General features: G+C 41.1%; 1 protein-coding gene across 1 annotated transcript; it reads right to left on the bottom strand.

The window, feature by feature from the left end:
* Positions 1-2,904: 2,904 nt before the first annotated feature.
* Positions 2,905-21,047, bottom strand: DHRS9 (dehydrogenase/reductase 9). Its single transcript, XM_073634003.1, has 5 exons — positions 20,897-21,047; positions 16,720-17,059; positions 15,202-15,460; positions 13,399-13,562; positions 2,905-4,914 (listed from the first exon to the last, which is right to left on the bottom strand). The coding sequence occupies exons 2-5, from the start codon at positions 17,030-17,032 to the stop codon at positions 4,682-4,684; spliced, it is 969 nt and encodes a 322-aa protein (XP_073490104.1). The 5' UTR covers positions 17,033-17,059; positions 20,897-21,047; the 3' UTR covers positions 2,905-4,681.
* Between the last annotated feature and the right edge of the window lie 1,463 nt (positions 21,048-22,510).

Raw genomic sequence — 22,510 nt, 5'->3', positions numbered from 1 at the left:
AAAGGAAAGCATCCCACATATACCCTTCAGTACAGCTTTTCTTTACTCCATGCACACTAAAAGCTAAAAAATGGCAGAAAAACGCTGGATGAAAAACACTCATAATAGCATTTTTGTGCCAGCTTTTAGCAGAACTTAGGAGCTTTCAGCCTTTTTTCTGCTGGCAAATTTCTCCCAAAAGCTCAAAAAAAGGTATTTTTTTTTCTGCTTCTAGAAGTCGAAGCTTCAAAAATGCTTCTAGACTAAAATAGTGTGCATGGGTGCAAAGGATTACACTACTTGATTCCAGAAGCAGAAAAAAAATGCTTTTTTTAAGCTAGTGTGCATGGTGTTTGCTCCTCAAATTAACATTTTATAATAAACCCTAATAGGGCGTACACACGGTCGGACTTTGTTCGGACATTCCGACAACAAAATCCATGGATTTTTTCCAACGGATGTTGGCTCAAACTTGTCTTGCATACACACGGTCACACAAAGTTGTCGGAAAATCCGATCGTTTTAAACGCGGTGACGTAAAACATGTACGTCGGGACTATAAACGGGGCAGTGGCCAATAGCTTTCATCTCTTTATTTATTCTGAGCATGCGTGGCACTTTGTCCGTCGGATTTGTGTACACACGATCGGAATTTCCGACAACGGATTTTGTTGTCCGAAAATTTTATATCCTGCTCTCCAACTTTGTGTGTCGGAAAATCCGATGGAAAATGTCCGATGGAGCCCACACACGGTCGGAATTTCTGACAACACGCTCCGATCGGACATTTTCCATCGGAAAATCCGACCGTGTGTACGGGGCATAACAGTATATTATAATTTGTAAGTACAGTATACAAAATAATGGATTCACTTATCAATCGGAGATTATCATTCATGCTAATAAAACAACATCTTTTTTACATATAATTATTTATTTATGAATAAAAAGGCTGTAGATACAAAGATTACAAGTAGAACAACCACTCAAAGTATTGTCATTATAATAAATAAATGTTATTTACAGAAAGCATTTGTAATAAACTGCAAATCATCACTTTCATCACTTGAAAAACATGAAAGGAAACAGGATTTCAACACCTAATGCCCCGTACACACGATCGGAAATGCCACCAGCAAAACTCCGATGAGAGATTTTGGTCGGAAAATGCGACCGTGTGTATGCTCCATCGAACTTTTGCTGGTGGAATTCCAGCCAGCAAAAGATTGAGAGCAGGTTCCCCTTTTTTTCAGTCGGAAAAAGTTCCTATCCGAAAATGCGTTCGTCTGTATGCAATTTGGACGTGCAAAAAATCACACATGCCCGGAAACAATTTGACGCATGCTCGGAAGCATTGAACTTCATTTTCTCGGCTAGTCGTAGTGTTGTACGTCACCGCGTCCTTGACGGCTGAAAGTATAGAGAACCTTTGTTTGACCGTGTGTATGCAAGGCAAGCTTGAGCGGAATTCCACCCGAAAAACCATCCAAGTAGATTTTTCTGACGGACATTCTGCTCGTGTATGCGGCATAAGTTGTCTTGCCAAATCCCATCTGATAATGCTGGTTCTCTGGTTGTCATTCAAGCCCATCTGCTAAAACAAATGTATACTTCAAGAGGTCTGACTTTAAAGGGTAACTTCACTTTCATTGAAAAAAGGGATATTTAGTAGGTAGACCAATCAACACAATAATCAGACAAGTAGGATCTTCAGAAGGGGGATGAAAATGGCAGTCTAGGTATTTCTGGTGCAGCAGGTTCCTTTTAGGCCCTTGTAGTTAAAATAAATAAACTAACTATATTCTAACAAAGACAAGTGTTATGTAATTTTGGTGAATGCAAATTTTTAAGGTCATTTTGTAAGACAAAGTCAAGCGCAGTAAACCCTGAAAAACATTAGAATGTCTACCTTAGTAAACTGAATTGTAATTGGTTGGCTTATGGCAGTTTGCTCTATGCATTTTTAGGTCTCATGCAAATAGTTGTTTAGGGTGCAAATATGCTCTAGCATAAATATCCTAGCAATTTTCTGTGTCTGGGGAGCTGCAGGCTTTCTTACATTGCCATGTACATATGACATATTCTCCAGACACAGAATTTCCACCATTGCCATAAATTTCAGTATAAATGTATTCAGTCATTCACTTCTATAGCCAACTGTAGCTCCCATGGTGGGGAAAAATTCTGCTATTTTTTGTTAGTGCATTTTTTCAGCGTCTCCCAATACATGTGCTTGAGACAATCCAGCATGTGTTACTGATTAACATAAAAAATAACATGCTGGCCTGCCATCTCAGCACTTCCTATGGCTAAGGATTAGTGCCATTTTATGCAAAATATGAACACCCCAATACCCTTAACTGAATGGAACCCCTTTGCTCTATTCAGTTTCTTCCATACTGCCTGGCTGTATAGAGTCAATGCAGCATTAACAGGAGCTCTGGCACTCTAACATCCAGGATGTACAGGCACCTCTATTGTGGTGATGATGAGGAAGGGGTGTCTATGGCGGTATAAACAGAAAAGTCAGTGCTACTACCCATACACCACATAGATAGCAGAGCTCCCAGGTGCTTGATCCACAGTCGCTGGCTGAGTAAAGTAATGTAGAAAAAATGATCCGCTCTCCGATTGTTGCTCTTAAAATTTCTGCATTTTATTGAATAGCCACAGTGAACAAACGCAGATTAAGTCAGTTAACGTGTTTCAGCCTATAAGGCCTTAGTCATAATCCAGGGTGGTATGGCCATTACTTTCTGGCACAGTCCACTTTCCCAGTCTCTGTGTCTGCCCCTACTGGATATTACAGACTTGAAGCTACTTAAATACTAATACTGGCCTGCACAGGTTGAGCGTTTTGCAGGAGAAGCTCAGATGATGGGCTAAGGGGTTCCAGTTAGTTATTGGCATGGCAGGTTGGGTCTGTTTCTGCAATTTTGTACAAAACTTTAATATTCGATTAGATAAATATATAAAACTTACACATTTTGCAGGTGATTAAATACAGATAAATACTATCTGGATTGGATTAACCATATATAGTATAGGAGAAATGCAATGATGCCTATATTTATATCTCATTCTGCTAATGATCTATTTGTTACCTACCTCATACAATTGAAGTCAGAACTCCCGATTTGCATACCTCTGCATTACAGCCAGATAACTAGCACTTTAAGACCCCTTTCACACTGGAGGCGTTTTTCAGGCACTAAAGGGCTAAAATTAGCGCATGTAAAGCACCTGAAAATGCCTCCCCTGCAGTCCCAGTGTGAAAGCCCGAGTGCTTTCACACTGGGGCGGTGCGCTTGCAGGACGTTAGGAAAAGTCCTGCAAGCAGCATCTTTGGGTCAGTGGAGGAGCAATGTATGCACCGCTCCTCCAACACCCCTGCCCATTGGAATGCATAGGCAGCGCTGCTGAAACGCCGGAAAAGCGCTTTGGCGCTTCTCGGGTGCATTTAACCCTTTCCTCGGCCGCTAGCAGGGTTAAAAGCGGCCCGCTAGCGGCCGAAAACCGCCGCTAAATCGACGGTAAAGCGCAGCTAAAGGGCTCTAAGTAGGAGAGATCAGCAATGATAGCCCATGTACTTTCTCCAGGAAACATGTCCTGGCTTGAAATTTTACACATTGATACTCTTACAGGGGAATGAACTAAGCTTCCTGCAACATTATAACGGCACAGGAAACCATCAGAATTGCACCACATTAACTTAGCGTGCACCACATTAACTAAGCAGACAGACCTGTTTCCTGATCTGTCAGTGCCACCTGTGCCAGTTTCTATTTCAGAGTGAAAAAGAAACTAGCCCATGTCTGTCCCTAATTAACATAGGGAATGTGGCAGTTTTCCATATAGAAAAAAATGCCACTTATTCCTGCTAGGTGGGACCTGTCATATGAGATGGGATCTGGCAGTAGACTGCTCACATCCCTCTCTCTGCTTGCACAGTGATTGCACTACAAGAGCAGAGCCTGCTGGGTTAACAACCTTCCTCCCCTCCTGCTCTGAGCAGAACAGGGGGCTGAGGACAGCAGGGAGATTAAATCATACAGCTCCAGCTCTCCGTTCTCTGTGCTGTCTGTCAGACATGGTAGAACAAAGAACTGTGCTCCTTATTAATGAAAGGGCTTGCGCCCCTTTTGTTAATTAGGAGCTGCCTCTGCTCCATTTTCTATATTTAGAAGAGTGATACAAGCATGGTGCTTGCATCTCTCTTTTTTAGTTCCTCTCTTAGTTTGAAGAATTGCTACAAGACTGAGCTATACACATTCATGCACTGAGGTAGAAGGAGTCATTGATCATTGCAAAGGTAGCACAGCATGCACACAGCATTGGCAGATAACACAGTCCCATGGACATAGGTAGTTTAAAAGTGCATCTTGTAACAATGTATTTCAAACATTAAATGCAAGTAATTATATTCACATTAACCGGGTGAAATTATTTACAGTTAAGACCACTAATTTTTTTGCCGTCTTCATCCCATTGGGGAGATTTCCCTTCACTTCCTGTCCCGGAGACAAAATTGGAAAGATATCTCTCCAAAGTGAGGGCATTCCCCTCTTATACAGTAGTCATGACAAGTTTCCTCCTGGTGCAAATGGCCCAATAGACACATGGAGAGGGTAAATTTCTCGAGTGAGGGCACTGACAGCAATACAAATCTGTTCATACTCTCATTTTGGCATAAAGATTAAAATTATGCTACAGAATTTTTAGATTGCACTGGGATCTTCACTTTGTTTTTCAGTATGACATAGTCCTGAACAAATGTTGGCATGTAAGACAATGGCAGCCAGAAATAGTTGGCATCTGTTCCAACACTGTAACGAGTTCTGGGATGTTGGCTGGTCAGAGCATGTTCCATGCACCATACGACAATGGACAGGTCACTACTCCGGATAAGGTTTAATTTTTTTTTCTTTGCTGCATCTGCACAGGAAAAATAATGATTTAAGTCTAAATTGTGAAAACCCAATGCAGTATATTAAAGGTTTGTATAACAGTTTCATAAACAAAACAAAGACACCAATGTAAATGTAACAGATTATATATAATACTTCAATATCAAAAATGTAATAACAAAGACAATAAGTCTCTAACCATACATGGGGTGGGTGTGCAAGGAGGAAAGGGGAAAAAAGGCATGAAGTTCAGACTGAATTTTATTTAGACTCCTATATTATAACAATCCAATGCGAAAGGGTTCCCTTTCATCAGGGTTTGATAATGTTAAACAAAGCATGCATTGACTGGACTGATAAAATTGGAGGAATCCCAAAGGTTAATTATTAAGATTGCTCCAGATGCCAGTTAAGCTGCTTAAAAATAAAAAAAACACTGCTCTTGCTCAACTTCAATCCAAAGCTGTCTCCCATAGCACTTCTTCTTTGCCATAATATTTTTGTAGCCCTAAAGGATGAATGATGCCCAGCATTACTCAACCCAGAACACTGGTGGACTCACAAGCTTGTTGGGCATCATGGGCCTGCCCCAAGAGGAATCACACCACGGCGCACTGCATTCACTATGTTATAGTGCAGATCTGCATCACTGAGAACCACATAACTCATAAAAGAGACAAACAAGACGAGAAGCCTGTGGTGTCACATGACAGCCTAAAGACTTGTTAAAAGGAAAGTGAAACAAAATCAGCATAACATAATTGAGGGGGCCACTATGGGGAAGAGTAAGAGATTTGGGGGTCACTTAGCCTTCTCTCTTGGCCAGTCATTCTTGTGATACACACAGCTGATAGGATAATCACTCTACTACACTCTGGATTCGTTTTATTGTTTCCTGGGTCATCTGTATTGCTTTTTGGGTCAGTTCTCTATGCATTGGATAGAGATGATGATGCTGATTTACTGAAGATACTGGAGGAAGAGAAGTGACAGAAAAAGAACTGCTGAATCACAACGACAAGTTGCTTAAGGAACTATGTGTGTGACCCATCTGTGCAGTGCAGAGGATTGAATTGTGTAAATTTAACCCACACTAGATTAGGGTTGCAGTCCCTACTTTGGTGATTCCTCAAACGAACTATGTCCAAATCTGACAGTAGCTACAAAGTATCCACTATAAAAACAGTACAAAGCAACACTTAGTTATTCAAAAGCCCAGAAAAAGGGGGATGTTGTACCTCCTAAAATATGTTGGATAATGACTTCAAATGAAAAAATCACTCAACCATAAGAGATCATTCTGATTAATTTGTCGGATGCTTCTCTGTCTTTTGTCCTTCTAGTCCATAAAGATTAACCTTTCAAATCCCCCAGTTCTGGACCCAAGGATGGTAAAACAAACCTCCCTTGCCAACTGCTGTTAATTTTTCCACACTGGGAGGGCACTGCTTCTTGATTTCACAATGGTCACTGGATACATTTCTTGTATCAAATTTTTCCCATATAATCATAAATATCACTAGCAAGAAAATCAGTGAGTCCTTATCTAAATTGCAATTGTGAATTTCCCGTTATCTAATGTGGTAAAGAATTTGACCACTTCACCATTCATACTCTAAACAATCCCATTCTAAACGGATAGTTTAGAATGGGATTGTTCCCTTTTGTTCAACTAATGCTCTTATCCTTTGTTGTTAGACAGCCTTTCAGCTTTCTCCTGTAAGCTTAGGGTTAATAAGTCTTCTCAGTTTCCTAGTTGCTCAAATCAGCTGCAGGGTAACAAGTCTAGCCACACACCACCTATCTGGATAGGTCTTCAGCACAGGAGGTGCCTTATTTAAACCTCATCAGCCTGTGCCTCTGAACTTGTGATAGGATTAGTCTCCTGACTCCCTGCCTAACCCTGTCCTTGCTCCCTGCCTGACCACAGCAATTATCTTGAATTCCCTTGTTGCCAACCTTCGCTTTGTGGTTAGATTACTCTTTGAATCTTTGGATTGTCTCCTGAATATGACCTTAGATTGTTAACTACACTACGCTTGCCCTGACCTTAGAACTTTTTCGGAATATACTTGTTTACTCCCTGTCCTGACCTTGGACTGTCCCAGGATTCCATTACCCAGGTCTAGTGTTTGACCAGCCTTGGGAGTAAAGGCCCCCTTCCTCATCTCTAACTTAGTCTCAGTACCGTCTGTGCAACTACAGCATTGTGTCTTAAAGACCTGGCCAACCAAGTAACAAAAAGTCTGCTTGCCTTAAAGTGATTGTAAAGATGTATTTTTTTGTTTTATTTTTATATAACAAATATGTTATACTTACCTCCTCTGTGCAGTTGGTTTTGCACAGAGCAGCCCAGATCCTCCTCTTCTCGGATTCCTCTTCTGCTCTCCTTGCCCCGCCCTCTGGTGAGTGCCCCCATGTCAGAGCTCCATGTATCCAGTCAGACACGGAGCCCCGACCTGGCCCTGCCCCCTCTCTCCCCTGATTGGCTGACTGATTTTGATTGACAGCCGCGGGAGTCAATGGCACCACTGCTGTGTCTTAGCCAATCAGGAGGAGTGTCTGGGGAAGCTAAGACACTCGTGGACATTGCTGCAGAGAGAAGGGGCTCAGGTAAGTAATTAGGAGGTGCTGGGGAGGCTGCTACACACAGGAGGTTTTTTATCCTAATGCATAGAGTGCATTAAGATAAAAAACCTTCTGCCTTTACAACTCCTTTAACGAAATGGGGGCTGCTATGAGAAGAACAAACACCAGCTAGTTAGAGCTCCTGGCCTAGGCATAAGGCTGTGCATTACATTTATCCAGTCCTTTGGATAAAAACATATTTTCCATTCGTATTGGTTCTTCTCATAACATGTCCAACATATGTCAGCTTCACCTTAGTCACCTGGGCTACTAGTTTTTTTAAACAGGGTGGGGGGGCCTTGGCAAAATGCATAAAAAATGCCCCAAATTGCCCAATAATTTTTTATAAGCCAGTGGGTTGATCAAGCCTGCTTTTTTGTAACACAAAGCCATATGTTTTTAGTGTGCACTGTGCAACAATATAACCTAGGGCTGGCCTGCATCCTAACGGCATCATTGGTTGATGAGGAGAACATCTATTACTTGACCAGCATCCTAGTATGAAGGTGTCTACTAATTTTGTCTTTACCATAAACTTTGAAGTTTGCTGTCTTTCTTGTTGTCATAACCTTAGTTTACTTTATATTTATCTGAAGTCCCACCTTTTCAGTCTGTTCATTAACTTTCCTCTTGGGTTCTTGAGGACCTCTTCATTTTTAGCTATGAGCATAGTATCATCACCATATTACAGATCATTGATGTAAGATATCTTTCTTTCAAAACTGAATGTACCCATTGTTTCCAACCTTCCACATCGCATGTGATTCAGACCCACACCGCAGGTGAGGATCATATGCGATGTCTGAGCAATGCGAGTTCAGCCACAGTTGTATGGCTGAACTCGCATTGGATTCCCACAGAAAAAGGTGCAGGGACTTGTTTTTCCCCGCACTAGAATTAGGATCGCATGCATGTTCTCACCTATGCGATACAATTCCTGTGCGAGTTCACAGTTCGCACTACAATCTGTGAAACGATCTGGGGGTGTCATTACCAATGTATTAACACCCGCAGTAGATCGCAGAGGGCAGTGTCAACTGCCAGTGGGACAGAAGCGATGTGGGCACCAGCGCTGGAATCGCGCTGGTTCCCTCATCACACTAGTGTGAACCCAGGCTCAAGGGAGATCTCCCTTTTATTATTTTATTTGCCCTCTCTTAAACTGTCCATTTTAATGATCTGGGGTCTAAAACTGTACCCCATACTTTCTTTTTATCTTTTGTAACAACTGCTTGGCATTGAGAGCCAATTATTCATTTTTGTTACCTATATTCCCGGGTCCATTTCCAACAGTTTTGCATTAAATGTGCAAGGTACACTTAACCTTACACAGCCTATGAGCATAACCTCATTCAGCTTAGGTTCAAACCTTATATTTTTTGATCTTTAATTGTAATTTGTCATTTAACTGCCTATATTTTAAAGTTTATCTAAACCCCAAACTAACTTAATATACTGCAGTTTACCAATCGTTAGATGTGTTGGCTGCATTTGTTATTATTTTCAGGCTCGAAAACATTTTCAAGTACAGAAAATACCTGTCGATCTTGCTAGAAATGCAGTGTCCTTGTCACTTATACTAAACTGAGAAGAATGCACAAACATCCTTAAAATTCTTTTGTGAACTACTAGTCTCATCAATCCATTATGTAATGGAGACAAACAAAGCCAAACATGTTTAAAATCTAGCCTGGGTAGAAATGATGGCTTCTTCCATAGATACAGTGAAGTTCAGGGTGAAAACCTAGAAAAGGTCAACTAATGCAGCCCTCACAAGGTATGGTAAGCGGATTGATATATGCAGTAAATCTATATATATATATATATATATATATATATATATATATATATATTTGTTTCTTTTTTTGGGGGGGGGGGGTAACTACACTTTAATTTCATCAATGTATTTTTGTAATATGTCACTATATTAAACTCACACCAATGTTAAGGGTTTTCGGAAGCACTTCTAGGTGTATTCTTCTAGTATCACATTGTATGTAAAATCATGTACTGTATGCCACTTCCTGATTCAGGGGTTGTTGAGAAAAGATCCTGGAAGGAGGAAGTAGAGAGAGAGACAGGGTCTCAGGGTCTCAGCCACATGTCCTGTCCATGCTACTAATACCAGATCAGAAGAGATGATTATGCAAGTATTTCTATGTTCTAATAGTTTAACTGCAGCTGCCCGTAGCTTCTTGAGTGTATTACAGAATCCTCACAACAAACAAGATCCTCATAATAGGATCTCACATGCACAGTGCCAAATAACTAGGACTGCATTCCAGACTGGTTAGGTAAGGGCTGGAAGGTCTCTTTATCACCCATCTTGTCTTCAGGTCTCTAGCACAAAGAGAGATGTTGCATCATCCTCAGGGGCCCCTGCAATGTGCCTTTGCTGCAATATTTGCCTGGAGGCATCTCTATAAATAACAATATATTTACCTGGGTATATGTGCAAAGGACTGCTCTATCATATGGTGTTTTATCATGACTAACCTGGGAGATCACAACTGGTTCTCCCATATTGTTTCCGTGAGATGGTCTTCAGAAGTCTGCATGATCACCATGGCCATCTGGGACCTGAGAAAACTTATGGCCTAATTTAAGATAATTTCTATTGGCCCAAGATGAGAGATAGCATAGCTAGTCTATGTAGATGTTGCCTCAGATGTTTATAGAGGAAAGTCCTGAGAGTTTGAACTGCTCCATTTAGGCACTTACACAGTTTGAGCCCTATGGACTTAGTCTGTATAGATTTTCTCTGCACTGACAATTATTCAAGAGGAACTAGAAATGTACATGGCTTCAACATTGCAGCTCAACATGATAGAATAGTAGTTTGATTAGATTACTGGTGTAGTACCCTCCTAGATAGGTGCTAGGATTAGGTAAATATAGTTATGGCTCACTGTATAAAATGGAGCTGCAGTTTGCTGTTAGGCAAATTTAGTTTTGGCTCACTGTAAGTGCGCCTGTGATGATTATTCTAATCTGTTCAGTGTTTCACCTGCTGCAGGTTTTATCGCTCTCTCTCTCTGCTTTCTGGAGAACTGTGGATTGTTCTGGAACATAGATGTGGAGCAAGACAAACGGGCAGCATGAATATTTATACAGCCCTGGCTAATCCCTGGGAGGGCAGCTTGGGTGGCTGCTGGGAGTCTGTATAAATACTTTGAGACACAGAACTTTCAGGTGGAAGAAGATCGCAACCTAAGGGGTCCTGCTTCCCCCAATAGGCCATCCTGCCATGTGCCTGCGGAGTGTCGAGGTCTCAGGTGGGTGACCTGAGGGCCTTCTTTGCTGGAAGCTGCAGAAAGCTGACTGCAGGACTGTCGTCTGAGGATCTAGCCTGGTATCAAAGGGAGAAGGTGTCACATTGATGTTGGAAGGAGGCAACCAACTCTCCAAAGATATCTGTGAGTACAGACTGGTGAAAAAATCCTAGAAAACTTGGAGTGAGGTCGTTCTTCTGTGGGTCAGTCAGTTGTGTGTGTGTAAAGGGGACAAAGTGTACAGTGTCCTGAAAAGCTTAGTCTATTTAATTCCCTGTGAAAGGACTTTGCTTGGACTGTTCACCAGAGAAAGATTACAGTACTCAAGTTTGCCACAGGCTCATAATTCTACAGAAGATAAGTGTTCTCCATTTTGTACATAGTTTTTGGAGTTTCCCCCTCAATGCCCTAACCCTATCCAAGTTAACCAAAAATAAAAACACCAAAAAGAAACCCCCTAGGCTATTCATTGAGCCAAAGAGAGACTGTGTCTGTATGCCTTGCTGTGGGGCAACTGTTAGGAAAATTATTTTTTAAAACAATTTCGTATCACCACAGAGAGGTACTGTGGATATGACACAATTAATAAATGCCACGTCCCGATAATTGAAGTCATTGAAAGAGAGAATTTTTTTGGAGTTATGGACTTTGTAGGCATAACACAACAAAATTTGTAAAAAGATTTTAACAAAATTTCTTACAAGATTAAAATACAATAACACATACAAAAACTTGCATACTTTAACAAAGAATGCCTATGAGCATAATGATCACACTATCAACAAAATCAGGTTAGATAATGAATAGATCGGATAACCGAATACTGTATTTATATCAAAGGTAACAATTATCAAACAGACAGACAGTGTATCATATATGACTCAGCTCAACTTGCTCTACAATAACGCTTCATTAGGGGCTTTGGTGTATTATTTCCAAATACGAAGGGTATAATTAAAATGGATTAAGCGGGGAATGATATTCTAGACCTTGGTTGACAACCAAAGGAAAGGAGGAGAGGGAACTTCTTTGTCCTAATAGGGTAGTCTATTGCTAGACACACTGAGGTGACTAATGATGGCTGATATACACGGAAACATCCAAAAGTAAACAGCTATAAATGAGATCAGTCTGAGAAACTCCCAATAATAGAAAACCAATAATCCCGAGGGGAATAGGTATTCCCTGATAGATATCTTAAGGACTGGCGTTCCTCACGCTTCCCGCTCAAAAGACAGCACCATGCCAGGTAGAGGCTGCTGTCTGATAATTGTTACCTTTGATATAAATGCAGTATTTGGTTATCCGATCTATTCATTATCTAACCTGATTTTGTTGATAGTGTGATCATTATGCTCATAGGCATTCTTTTTTAAAGTATGCAAGTTTTTGTATGTGTTCTTGTATTTTAATCTTGTAATACATTTTGTTAAAATCTTTTTACAAATCATGTAGTCTTATGCCGTGTACACACGGGTGGACTTTTCGACCGGACTGGTCCGACGGGACGAATCCGTCGGACAATCCGACTGTGTGTGGGCTTCATCGTACCTGCAGCGGACTTTTTCGGTCCAGACGGACTTTAGATTTGGAACATGTTTCAAATCTTTCCGACGGACTCGAGTCCGGTCGAAAAATCCGCTCGTCTGTATGCTAGTCTGACGGACGAAAACCGACGCTAGGGCAGCTATTGGCTAATGGCTATCAACTTCCTTTTTTTAGTCTGGTCGTATGTCATCACGTACGAATCCGTCGGACTGGTGTGATCGTGTGTAGGCAAGTCCGTTCGTTCGAAAGTCCGTTGGAAGTCCGTCAAAAGTCCGTCAGAAAGACTGTCGGACCTTTGATGCCGAAAAGTCCACCCGTGTGTATGTGGCATTATGCCTAAAAAGTCCATCATTCCAAAAAAATTCTCTCTTTCAATGTTAGGAAAAGGAACCCTGGGAATCTTTCTAGCAGCTCCTATGGGTGTGGTGCTACACTGGTTAATTTCCCAGGAAAGGAATCTGTCCCTGGGTGGAAGCACTGCCAAATTATCAACCCCACTCTTCCACTTAGCGAAGGTTCTGGTTCCCTTATTTACTTATAGGTTTTATCTCGTTTGGAGAGAGCCATTCCTTATAACCCCAAAAGAGAGCTACAATTGTTAGACCAAAAATTACAACAGGCACTCATTTTTGTCATGGGCAGCAATATAGCACATTTGATGTGAAAATCACCAGAAGATTAGTATTTTATAATATGAACGCAAAGGAAACTTGTCATAAGAGATATATTAGGCTGCCATGGCTGATTTCCTTCTGAAATTGCAAATTGTCTGCACTTCTCTAGTGTGATTATGCTTTAAATTACTCAGTAAGAACACGGAATAGCAGACTGAAGTTAGAACTCCTGATATGTGTACATGATCTAAGACCCCTATAGAGTCAGCATAAAAGCCAATCAGGTAGAATTTTTTCTAAGAAGATCAGCAGTAATTCTACATTTTTCTTATGGTAGTTTTCTGATAAAACACAGGAAATGGCAGCCTAGTGTGAACAAGCCTTAATAAGAAACACACGTGCGCAAACACACACACACACACATACCAATTAATGATAAAAAAAAAATACCTATTGGTAAATAATTTTCTCCATATTCTTTCTTAATACTGCCATTAAGTTTCTCCCAGATACGTGTACGTTGTTGTAAAACCGTGTTCGGATCAGACAAAGGTGTTTTAAATAGACCAGGTTCAATGCAGGAGACCTTTACTCCAAACGCCTTCATGTCTCGCCTTTACAGAGATAAAAAAAAAATAAATAAATATCATATGGATTTTTCCTTTTTTTCTTTTAGTTGAAATGTGAATTGTATTTTTTATCATTATACCAGGTTAAGGGAAGCAACTAGCCAATAATCAATGTCTGAATATACAAACCTTTAAAATGTATGTCAGGTCAATATAAAAAAAGTCAATATAAAAAAATAACACATACATATATATCCCCATATTTTATTCTTTTAAATACCCTACAAGTGCAGTAAAATATCTGTTGATCCACCAGTAATGTGGACTGAGTGGTGTCAGTTCTGCACAGCCTCTTACTGAACTACTCAATCTTCAATCTCTCATCTCCACAAAAAGATTTGCTGTGCGAATACCACAGCATACGCACAGTCATTGCGAATAATTTGCATAATGTGTTTAACGTGTTTATTTTGTTAGGTCATCTAGCGGCCATAATGCATTATTTTCCAGATTGAGGTTTTTCGGGAAAATGTTGGAGCTGTTTATCAAAGGAAATTTGACAGCAGTGCAAATGCTGAGACATCCACACAGCAAATCTTTTAAAGTAGACCTCTAATTATTCTGTAGTCCCAAAATAGGAACTAGGAGGGCTGATTAGACTCCTTGAGGAATTGTGCACAGGACACATGGTAGCTGTAGATTTTTGATGTAATGAATGCATATTTTGTGCAATCAGAATGTTTTATTTTATTTTTTATTGTTAAAGTGTATGGAAGCCCTAAACCCTAAACTCTTTCCTTTTGGTCTGGTAAATATATAATTGAAAGCATTTTGTTCTCTTTGATAAATGCAAAAAATACCCATTGATCCTGCCAGAAATCCAGTATTGTCCTGTATCCTGTAGTCTTTTCTCCAGCAGTCTAATCAGACTGCTCGGTCCAGGTGTGAACTACAGAACATTTCTTTCTTATGGAGATGAGAAAAAAGGGAGGTGCTCTGTGGACTTAAGACACGTCCTGTCATAGGATGAATACATTTCTTCTCCATAAATACAGTATAATAAGTGAGCACTGTCACCCTATGGCAGGAGGGGTGTTACTGGCAGGATCACCAGATGAATTTAAATGAAACCCCTCAAACCTATGAAGCCACCATATCTAAGGACTTGCACATACAATAATTCTCAATGGGGACATGGGACAGAGAAAGAATGGCTCTACTACCACTTTTTATCAAAAGTAAAAAAATGTTAGATTGCAAACAGCACCTTCATTTCTACTTCCCCAAATTACTTTCAGCAAGGAAATGGTGTTTGGAAACTGCTTAAGAGGCTCTGGTTGGGGGTAACATTATTTTTCATATATGATGAATGGAGAAGTTCAGCTTAAAGTGGTTATAAAGGCTGCATTCTCTGTGTTAAGGTAAAAACAAATTCTGAGCAGCTTCCTATTGGGGAACTCATTGGGGGGTGGGTGGGGGTGGTAGCCAGGAGCATCAGCAGGGGACCCCAGAAAAGGACAATCAGGGCTGGTCTGTGTAAAACCATTGAACAGAGCAGGTAAGTATGACATTTTTATTATTTTATTGAAAAAAAAATCATAGGTTTACAATCACTTTAACAAATGAGAGCAAACGAGTTCATTGACAGGGTTTTCATAAACTTTAAGATAAAAGAACAACTTACCGTAAACTGTCATTAAATCCTTCAACCCCATATTTAGAGCTAAAGTATCCACCGCCACTAGCAGCCACTCTGCCACCAACACTGGATATGTTCACAATCCGACCCTTTGCTTTCTTAAGCATGGGAAGCATGACCAAGGTGACGTGGATTAAACCAATTAAATTAACTTCAATAGGTTCTCGAATGTCATCAAGAGAGAGCCAGTCCATGGGAGCCAGAGTACCCATAATTCCAGCATTGTTCACTAAACCCCAAAGACCTAAAAGAAGAACAAGACAAAAAAAATACATATACAGTAAAAAAAAAAAAAAATGACTTAATATTACTGTCAGAATCCAAAATTGTTGGACAAATCATTTAAAATTGCATGGCCGTTTACTGAGCACATCAATTTCTGCTAGGTCAATGTATTGGGTGGTGAGAACTCACAGCCATATGTCCCTTCTTTTGATGCCATTACCTTGGACTGGACTTCAACTCCCACATACTGTTTTCCCCTGTGGTTGGTGGATATGTGTCCTGAGCATCAAGACAATTGGGTTGATTTACTAAAACTGAAGAGTGCAAAATCTGATGCAGCCTGCATAGAAACCAATCAGCTTCCAGTTTTTTTTTTTTTTTTGGTCAAAGCTTAATTGAACAAGCTGAAGTTAGAAGCTGATTGGCTACCATGCACAGCTGCACCTGATTTAGCACTTTCCAGTTTTAGTAAATCAACCCCATAGCCTGCAAACAGGGATACTAGCAGGTGCGGAGGGCTTCTATGCCACCGCTGCATTGTAAGGCAGTAGGTGTGCTCACCTATCCATATATCCATGTTGTCACCTATTGTCACCTATAAAAACCACAAAGCTGGATTACATAGACAGTCATTTATATTGTAACTTGTCCACTAAAGTGAAAGGGTGCATTGGCCACAAAACAATACTTGGCATTTTTTAGGGTTTACATACAATTTAAAGAATTCTTGGGTTGCTTAAAGCTGACTTCCAAGGGTGGAAAACATTCACCCTTGCATCGGGTTCCACTGTCTACAGCAAAGGTTACTGTTCATTTTGCCTAGGGAATGATGAATAAGGTGATATACTTACCTTATTCTTCATTTCCCTGGCAGTTGTGGCTCTACTTCGCTGTTTGATGCTCCAGAATGTTGACGGGCCCCCTGCGTCGTTCCATGCAATGAAAAACTACTAGCATTGTTGGGGATGAGGGCAGAGAGATGATGAGTAATGTAGGGAAGAGGCTTCAGAGAACTGGTCACCCGAAAAGAAGGAAACCTGCAGGAGCACCAAGTAATTCACTATGTTCATCACCCCCTGGGCAAAACAAGAAGTTAAGCCTTGCAATAGCATTGCAAGGGTTAATGGTTTTCATCTCCAACTTTAATGTTTGGTGTTATAAAAAAAGACCTTTCAGGGAATGGAAGCAATGGAAGAGAAGTGCTGGATATAGGATTTATAGGTAATGTCCACCAAGAAAAAAATATTTTTGAGACGACACTTTTTTTAGGTAACTCACCTTGACTCCCAACTTCCTCTTTCACCCATTCACCAACTCTCTTCACATTCTTAGCATCAGTTACATCCAGTAACACTGTTTTAAGTCGCTCTGATGTCTCCTGCTTCAGATCTCGAGCTCCACTTTCCGTCAGACAGGTTGCTAGAACTCGAAATCCTTGTTTATCGAATGTTCGTGCAGCGTAATTTCCAAACCCAGAGTCACATCCAGTAATTAGAACATATTTGTTTCTAACTGTAGCGATTCTTGAGCCATCTCTTATCCACCACCAGATATAGAGAACAGCTGCACAAATTAACACGTATACAAACATTGTCACAATTTTCTTGATTAGCACTTCCTAGAAAAAAAAAAAAGTTGAAAGTCAAATGAATGTAAAAAGCCTCAGCAGTGTTATACAATTAAAAAAATGATCAATGTTACAATTAGCAGCATTATCAATAAAAGAGCAGATTGGTTAGAGTGTGTGTTACCAGTAATACACTTATTTCATTTCAGAAGATGCACCAAGGAATGCTGGAAGCTACTTTACCTATATTTTTGCATTTAGTTTACAGGAAGGTCAGTTTTTTCAGCACATGGGATATAATTATTTTCTCCTAGCTCTTGTCGAGGTTTCCAGTAATTTGCACATCCATAATTATAGGAAAAATTGCACTCATGAAGAAAAACAGCAGATTCAAGTGCATAGTGGATGATTGTGGGAGTTCAAATTCCACTACTATTTAAATTGAGTTTTACATAGACTGCATGCATGGGCGTAGCATAAGGGGTTGCAGGGGTCACAATCGCAACCACCCCTAGCTCCAGGGGGCCCCTGCAGCCTCCCTGTCATATTATCATATCCTCCACAAAGTAGAGCTCCGATCTGCCCTAGGGCCCCACAGCCACTCTCAAGAACTGGGCTTTCACTTTGCCTTCCGACAGTCCACACCCCACTGTTCTCATTGGCTGGGGAGAAGCTGTGAGCCATTTCCTGAATGGAGAGGAGCATGGGATGAGAACAACCCAGGATGGGGAAGTGTCTGTGCTGTGTTCTGGCAACATGGAATGGTAACCAAGCTCAGCGAGTTAGGAGGAGGAGCGTGCCGTTCTGTAGCCACGATGGGACCGATGTCACTGGTGAGGTAAGACTCTGCTCAGTGTCTTCTAGTCACTAGCTGGGATTCTCTGTCCCCCCCACCTAGGGATGTCCGTTTACCCCACTTCCCTGACAACTGGGGAAAAGACACCCACCTCCAGGAGGTGACCTTCCCCCAACACCTGCCAACACTGACAGAGAAACCTTCAGAAATTGCTAAAACAAATCCTCTAACACCTCCTGAGGGGCCCCTGAGGGGCTGCAGTCTCCAGATTTCATGTCACGTGGCTCTGCCCCCCCAGATCTAAGTTTTGCCCCCCCCAAAGCCCCCTGATCACCCCCTCCGCCCTGGATGCTATGCCCCCCTGCTGAGCTTCTTTCACAGTACAGCACTCTATACTGCTCCTCCTCCGCAGGGCTGAAATCACATTCCTTTACAAAACAGCCAGTCAGCCATGATCTGCATTGTGTGTATCTGCCTACTGCAACTACACTGCCGTTCCGACCAGGGGATTTCACAGGTCAGAACGGCAACATTAAAGCCAGATACACCCTGTGAAGGCTGATAGACTGTGTGTAAAGGAATGTGAATTCAGCCCTGTGTATTGTGTGTGGAAAGGAGCTGTTTACAGTGCTGGAATGGGAAAGGAGCTCTGCAAAATGACATGCCAGGGGTCCCTGTCCTCTAATTCTCCAGGGGTGATCCCTGTCCTCTAATGTAATGAGGAACTCTGGGAAATCTAAACTATTAAGCCACTTTGAGTATCTTGGCATGCAGTGGGTGTATCTGCACACTGGTGGAAGTGGTGGGTGGTAGTGGGGGGGCCCAGGTCAACTTTTCCATCTGGGCCCACAAGCTTCAAGCTACACCTCTGACTTCATGCATTCTTTTAGGCAGCGCACCACATCGCAATGTTGGTGCGCTGCCATGTGCTGCACTGCACTGCAATGCCGGTCATTCGGAAGGTGTTTTGGGGTGATATTCAGAATGAACTTAGCGTGCTTTGCCGTGCATTTCAGTGACCTGCGTGGTAATGTATGTGCTACCTCAACCAATCCAAAAACAGATTGGCATGCGAGTGTGGTGGGGACATATTGTAAGCTCATTCAGAGTAGAGGAGCTACAAAAGCCCTGGATATAACACACAAATTAAAGAATATGTTATCCCAACATTTATATGTGTATGCTGTACCATGTACCTGTATGAAAAAGTCTCCTGTTCTCTTTGTATTGCTTACATTATGTGAAATCCCTGGTGTTCCCACCAGCCCCCCTGCTTTCCTATTAAAAACTGACTACACTAGGCATGAGCGCACAGCGTGGTCAGTTCTCCAGCTGTGCGGACAACACAGCCTGCTCTCCTCCAATGATCAGACTGGTGCTGACACACCCCCCCCTTCCTGTACAGTCATTCACTGGGAAGGCCAGTGCACTGCTATTTATCCACCCCCAGCTCTCTGAGCATCTTATGCATTGAACAGAGGGCATGTGATGTATAATGTAGTGTATAATATTTTTTATATGTATATACAAATGCTTTTCATTTCTATTTTAAACCAAATAGGTTGTTTTACAAGGTGAGGGTTCACATATACTTTAATGAAGCTCGCTATCCATTAATATATTATTTAGGAATGAGTCACACTTAACAATTCTGTTCACAAGAAAAGGAATTATTCTGACTTGATACCTTGCAGTCCCTGTACAGCAAAGCTTGGACTGGAAGAGGAAGAAGCGGCACAAAGAGCCAGTCAGTTGGGCTGTTATGCTCATGTGCTAACATTGAACATATTGATAGGAGAGAGCAGAGTGACAGAGAAATGAGACCTGTAAGAACTGTAACTTAAAGTGATTGTAAATGATCACCTTGTAAAACAACCCATTCAGTTTAAAATAGAAATGTAAGGCAAAACATTTTTGCATAGATATAAAAAAGAAAACTTTATAAATACCTTTTTTTCCCTTTATTAGAAGTGATCACATTCCTTCTGTTCTCAGCTGCATAAGAGCTGGGGGGAGGAGAAACAGCAGCACACTGAGCTTCCCAATGAAAGGCTTGCAGCGGGGGAGTGTCAGGACAAGTCTGATCATTGGAAGAGAGTACACTGAGTTCCCAGCATAGCTAGAGAACTGACCATGCTGTGTTCTCCTGCTTAGTGTAGTCAGTTTTAATAGGAAAGCAAAGGGGGTGGCATGAACACCAGGGATTTCACATAAAGGAAGCAATACAAAGAGAACAGAATACTTTCTCATACAAATACATGGTACAGCAGGCACATATCAAGAATATGAATTATTGGGGTAACAAACGCTTTAAGCGCAGCAAACAAAAATTGTTTTCCCCGGAGCTCAACTTAAATGGCTCTACTAAAATTTTTCCAATGAGTCTCACTGCATCTGCTACAATATCAATGAATGTAACATACATGTACAAATTTGCAGGGAACATAAGAAGCATAATTAATATATTTATCTGGAATAAAACTACCTGGGCCTATTTATTATTGCCGGAAAACTTAATACAAACATATACACAAGAATTTGTATTTTTTACAAGTTTTTAAACATTTAGTTACGCTTTTTTTAATTTTAGTTTTTAGTTTTACACATTTACTACTTTTTTTTACAATGAGGTTAATTTATTAATGGAGAAGGGGATGCTCACTTAGGAAAAAAAGGTTCACTTAAATAAGGAGCAGAGAGGAGCTATGTTAAATTCAAATTCCCAGCTAAGTGAATTAACAAGAGAAATGAAAAATAATTTTTGTTTGCACATGATTGGATGATTATGTCCCCACCTTATTGAATAAACTTAGTGAAAAATAAGTTTGCATGGAGAATATGAACTTACTAAATAAACATTCTCTATTCTCTTAGTAAATCAACCATGATGCTGTACATGCAGGTACATGGGATATTAAAAGGTGGGCAAATATACTTTTTATCAGTAAACGACCACGAACAAATAAAAAAAAAGTGTCTGTATATTATTCACACCTGTAATCAGCCCTGGATGGTGGATTATCTGGGTATATAAAATAAATCATCATAAAATCTCTGAATCAATGAAATATATTCAGACTCGCAGTACTTACATGATGTGACCTCTTGCAGCGTTGAACTCAAAACACAAGCTTGTTGCTTTGACAGCTTCCGTCTGTTAGTATTTGAGGAAGTTGCTGTCCTGCTTTATAGTATGACATTGTGACGGATTATGACACCAGTCATATGTATTGCCTAACAAGTAAAGGTGTGATTACTACAAACAGCTGCTATTTTTGACATGAGGACATGTCCTGCTATGCATTTCCAAGTTATAACCCCTCCTACAGTCTATGCAAAGTAACTTCACTAATGATTCGTTGTGATAGAAAATTAAATATGGTATAATTATAGTCTATTGGGTAGCTGCATTATTATATATTATTTTATATCTTAAAACCTAAGTTTAGCTAAAAAAAACAAACCAAAACCTAGAAGATAAGCACAAGGGACATAACCTACATTTAATATTATGTGTCCCTTGTATCGATTCTTCTTGTTTCAGGAGAAATCTTCCTCCATCCTAATCAACCTCTCACCACCCTGCTGCCTTGATTGAAAGGCAAGCCCTCCTCCATCAGAGATCCTGTGTCATTCATAGAATCCGTAGTACGGTTGTTAGGAATGGCAGGTCTGGTAGATAAGGGCAGGCATAGTCAAGCTGTCTTGATGAGAGATTGTGGGTAGGTGCAACGAGATGCGGTGGGCAGAAAACACGCAAAGTTCAAGTGCAGTAACAGGAATGTATTGTAATAGAAGTCTGGAAATACACAACACACACCACAACCTGGTGAGAAGGCAACCCAACTGGGAACACTCACAAGTTGCAAAGCAAAGCTTCAGCAGAATGGTGACTCAGAGATGCCGACAGCATCTGTCTCGAAGAGCAGAATGCAGCCTGCCTGGTATGTACCTGCTTCCAGGAAGGATGGCGTGTCCCCTGCACTTTCCCTACTCCTCCGAAACCTCTCCCTGATGCCAAGCACCGTCCCTGACAGATGGGTGACCTGTACCCACTCTAGCCACTCTCAATATGAATGCCAAACCCAGGAGCAAGAGTCTTAAATAGACTCTGCCTATTTCAGATGGCCACCAAATTCATCCAATCTCATAGCTGCCTCCCCATTACTGAGAAAACTATAGAGAAACCAGGTTCCTCTTGACTTTCTCATCCATCTGTGTTGCCGCTGTGGACAGTGCCATCTGCAGTTTAAAAGTAGACTGCACCTGCCTACAAGCTCCTGACAGACAGGTGACCTGTCCCCACTCTAGCCACTTGCAATATGCATGCCAAACCCGGGAGCCAGAGTCTTAAATAGACTCTGCCTATTCAAGATGGCTGCCAAAGTCATCCAATCGGATAGCTGCCTCCCTGTGACTGAAGAAGCCATAGAGGAACCAGGTTCCTCTTGAATACCTCTCCCATCTGTGCCACCTGCAGTGGAGAAAGTAGACTGCACCTGCCTACAAGCTCCTGACAGCCTTTTAGTTGTATTAACTTCCACCGCACCAGAAGAGTACAGTGGCGTGTGTGTAGGAGTAGGGGTAGGACACAAGAAAAAGGAAGACTCAGCACAGGGTACACATCATACTAACTATTATGTCCCTTGTTCTGATTTTTTTTTTTTTTTATTTAGCTAAATTTGGGATTTAAAGCATATCTTAAC

Source organism: Aquarana catesbeiana, linkage group LG06 (assembly GCF_042186555.1).
Source record: "Aquarana catesbeiana isolate 2022-GZ linkage group LG06, ASM4218655v1, whole genome shotgun sequence".
Taxonomy (NCBI): domain Eukaryota; kingdom Metazoa; phylum Chordata; class Amphibia; order Anura; family Ranidae; genus Aquarana; species Aquarana catesbeiana.
Note: the sequence above shows the minus strand (reverse complement) of the source record. Positions and strands in the feature narration are given on the sequence as shown.

Excerpts from the sequence above, each read along its gene's own strand:
- DHRS9 (XM_073634003.1), bottom strand. The coding sequence starts at position 17,032 with ATGTTTGTATACGTGTTAATTTGTGCAGCTGTTCTCTATATCTGGTGG. Across the intron at positions 15,461-16,719 it reads AGAGGAAGTTGGGAGTCAAG|GTCTTTGGGGTTTAGTGAAC; the intron begins GTGAGTTACCTA and ends TTCTTCTTTTAG. Across the intron at positions 13,563-15,201 it reads GGATTTAATGACAGTTTACG|GCGAGACATGAAGGCGTTTG; the intron begins GTAAGTTGTTCT and ends ATCTCTGTAAAG.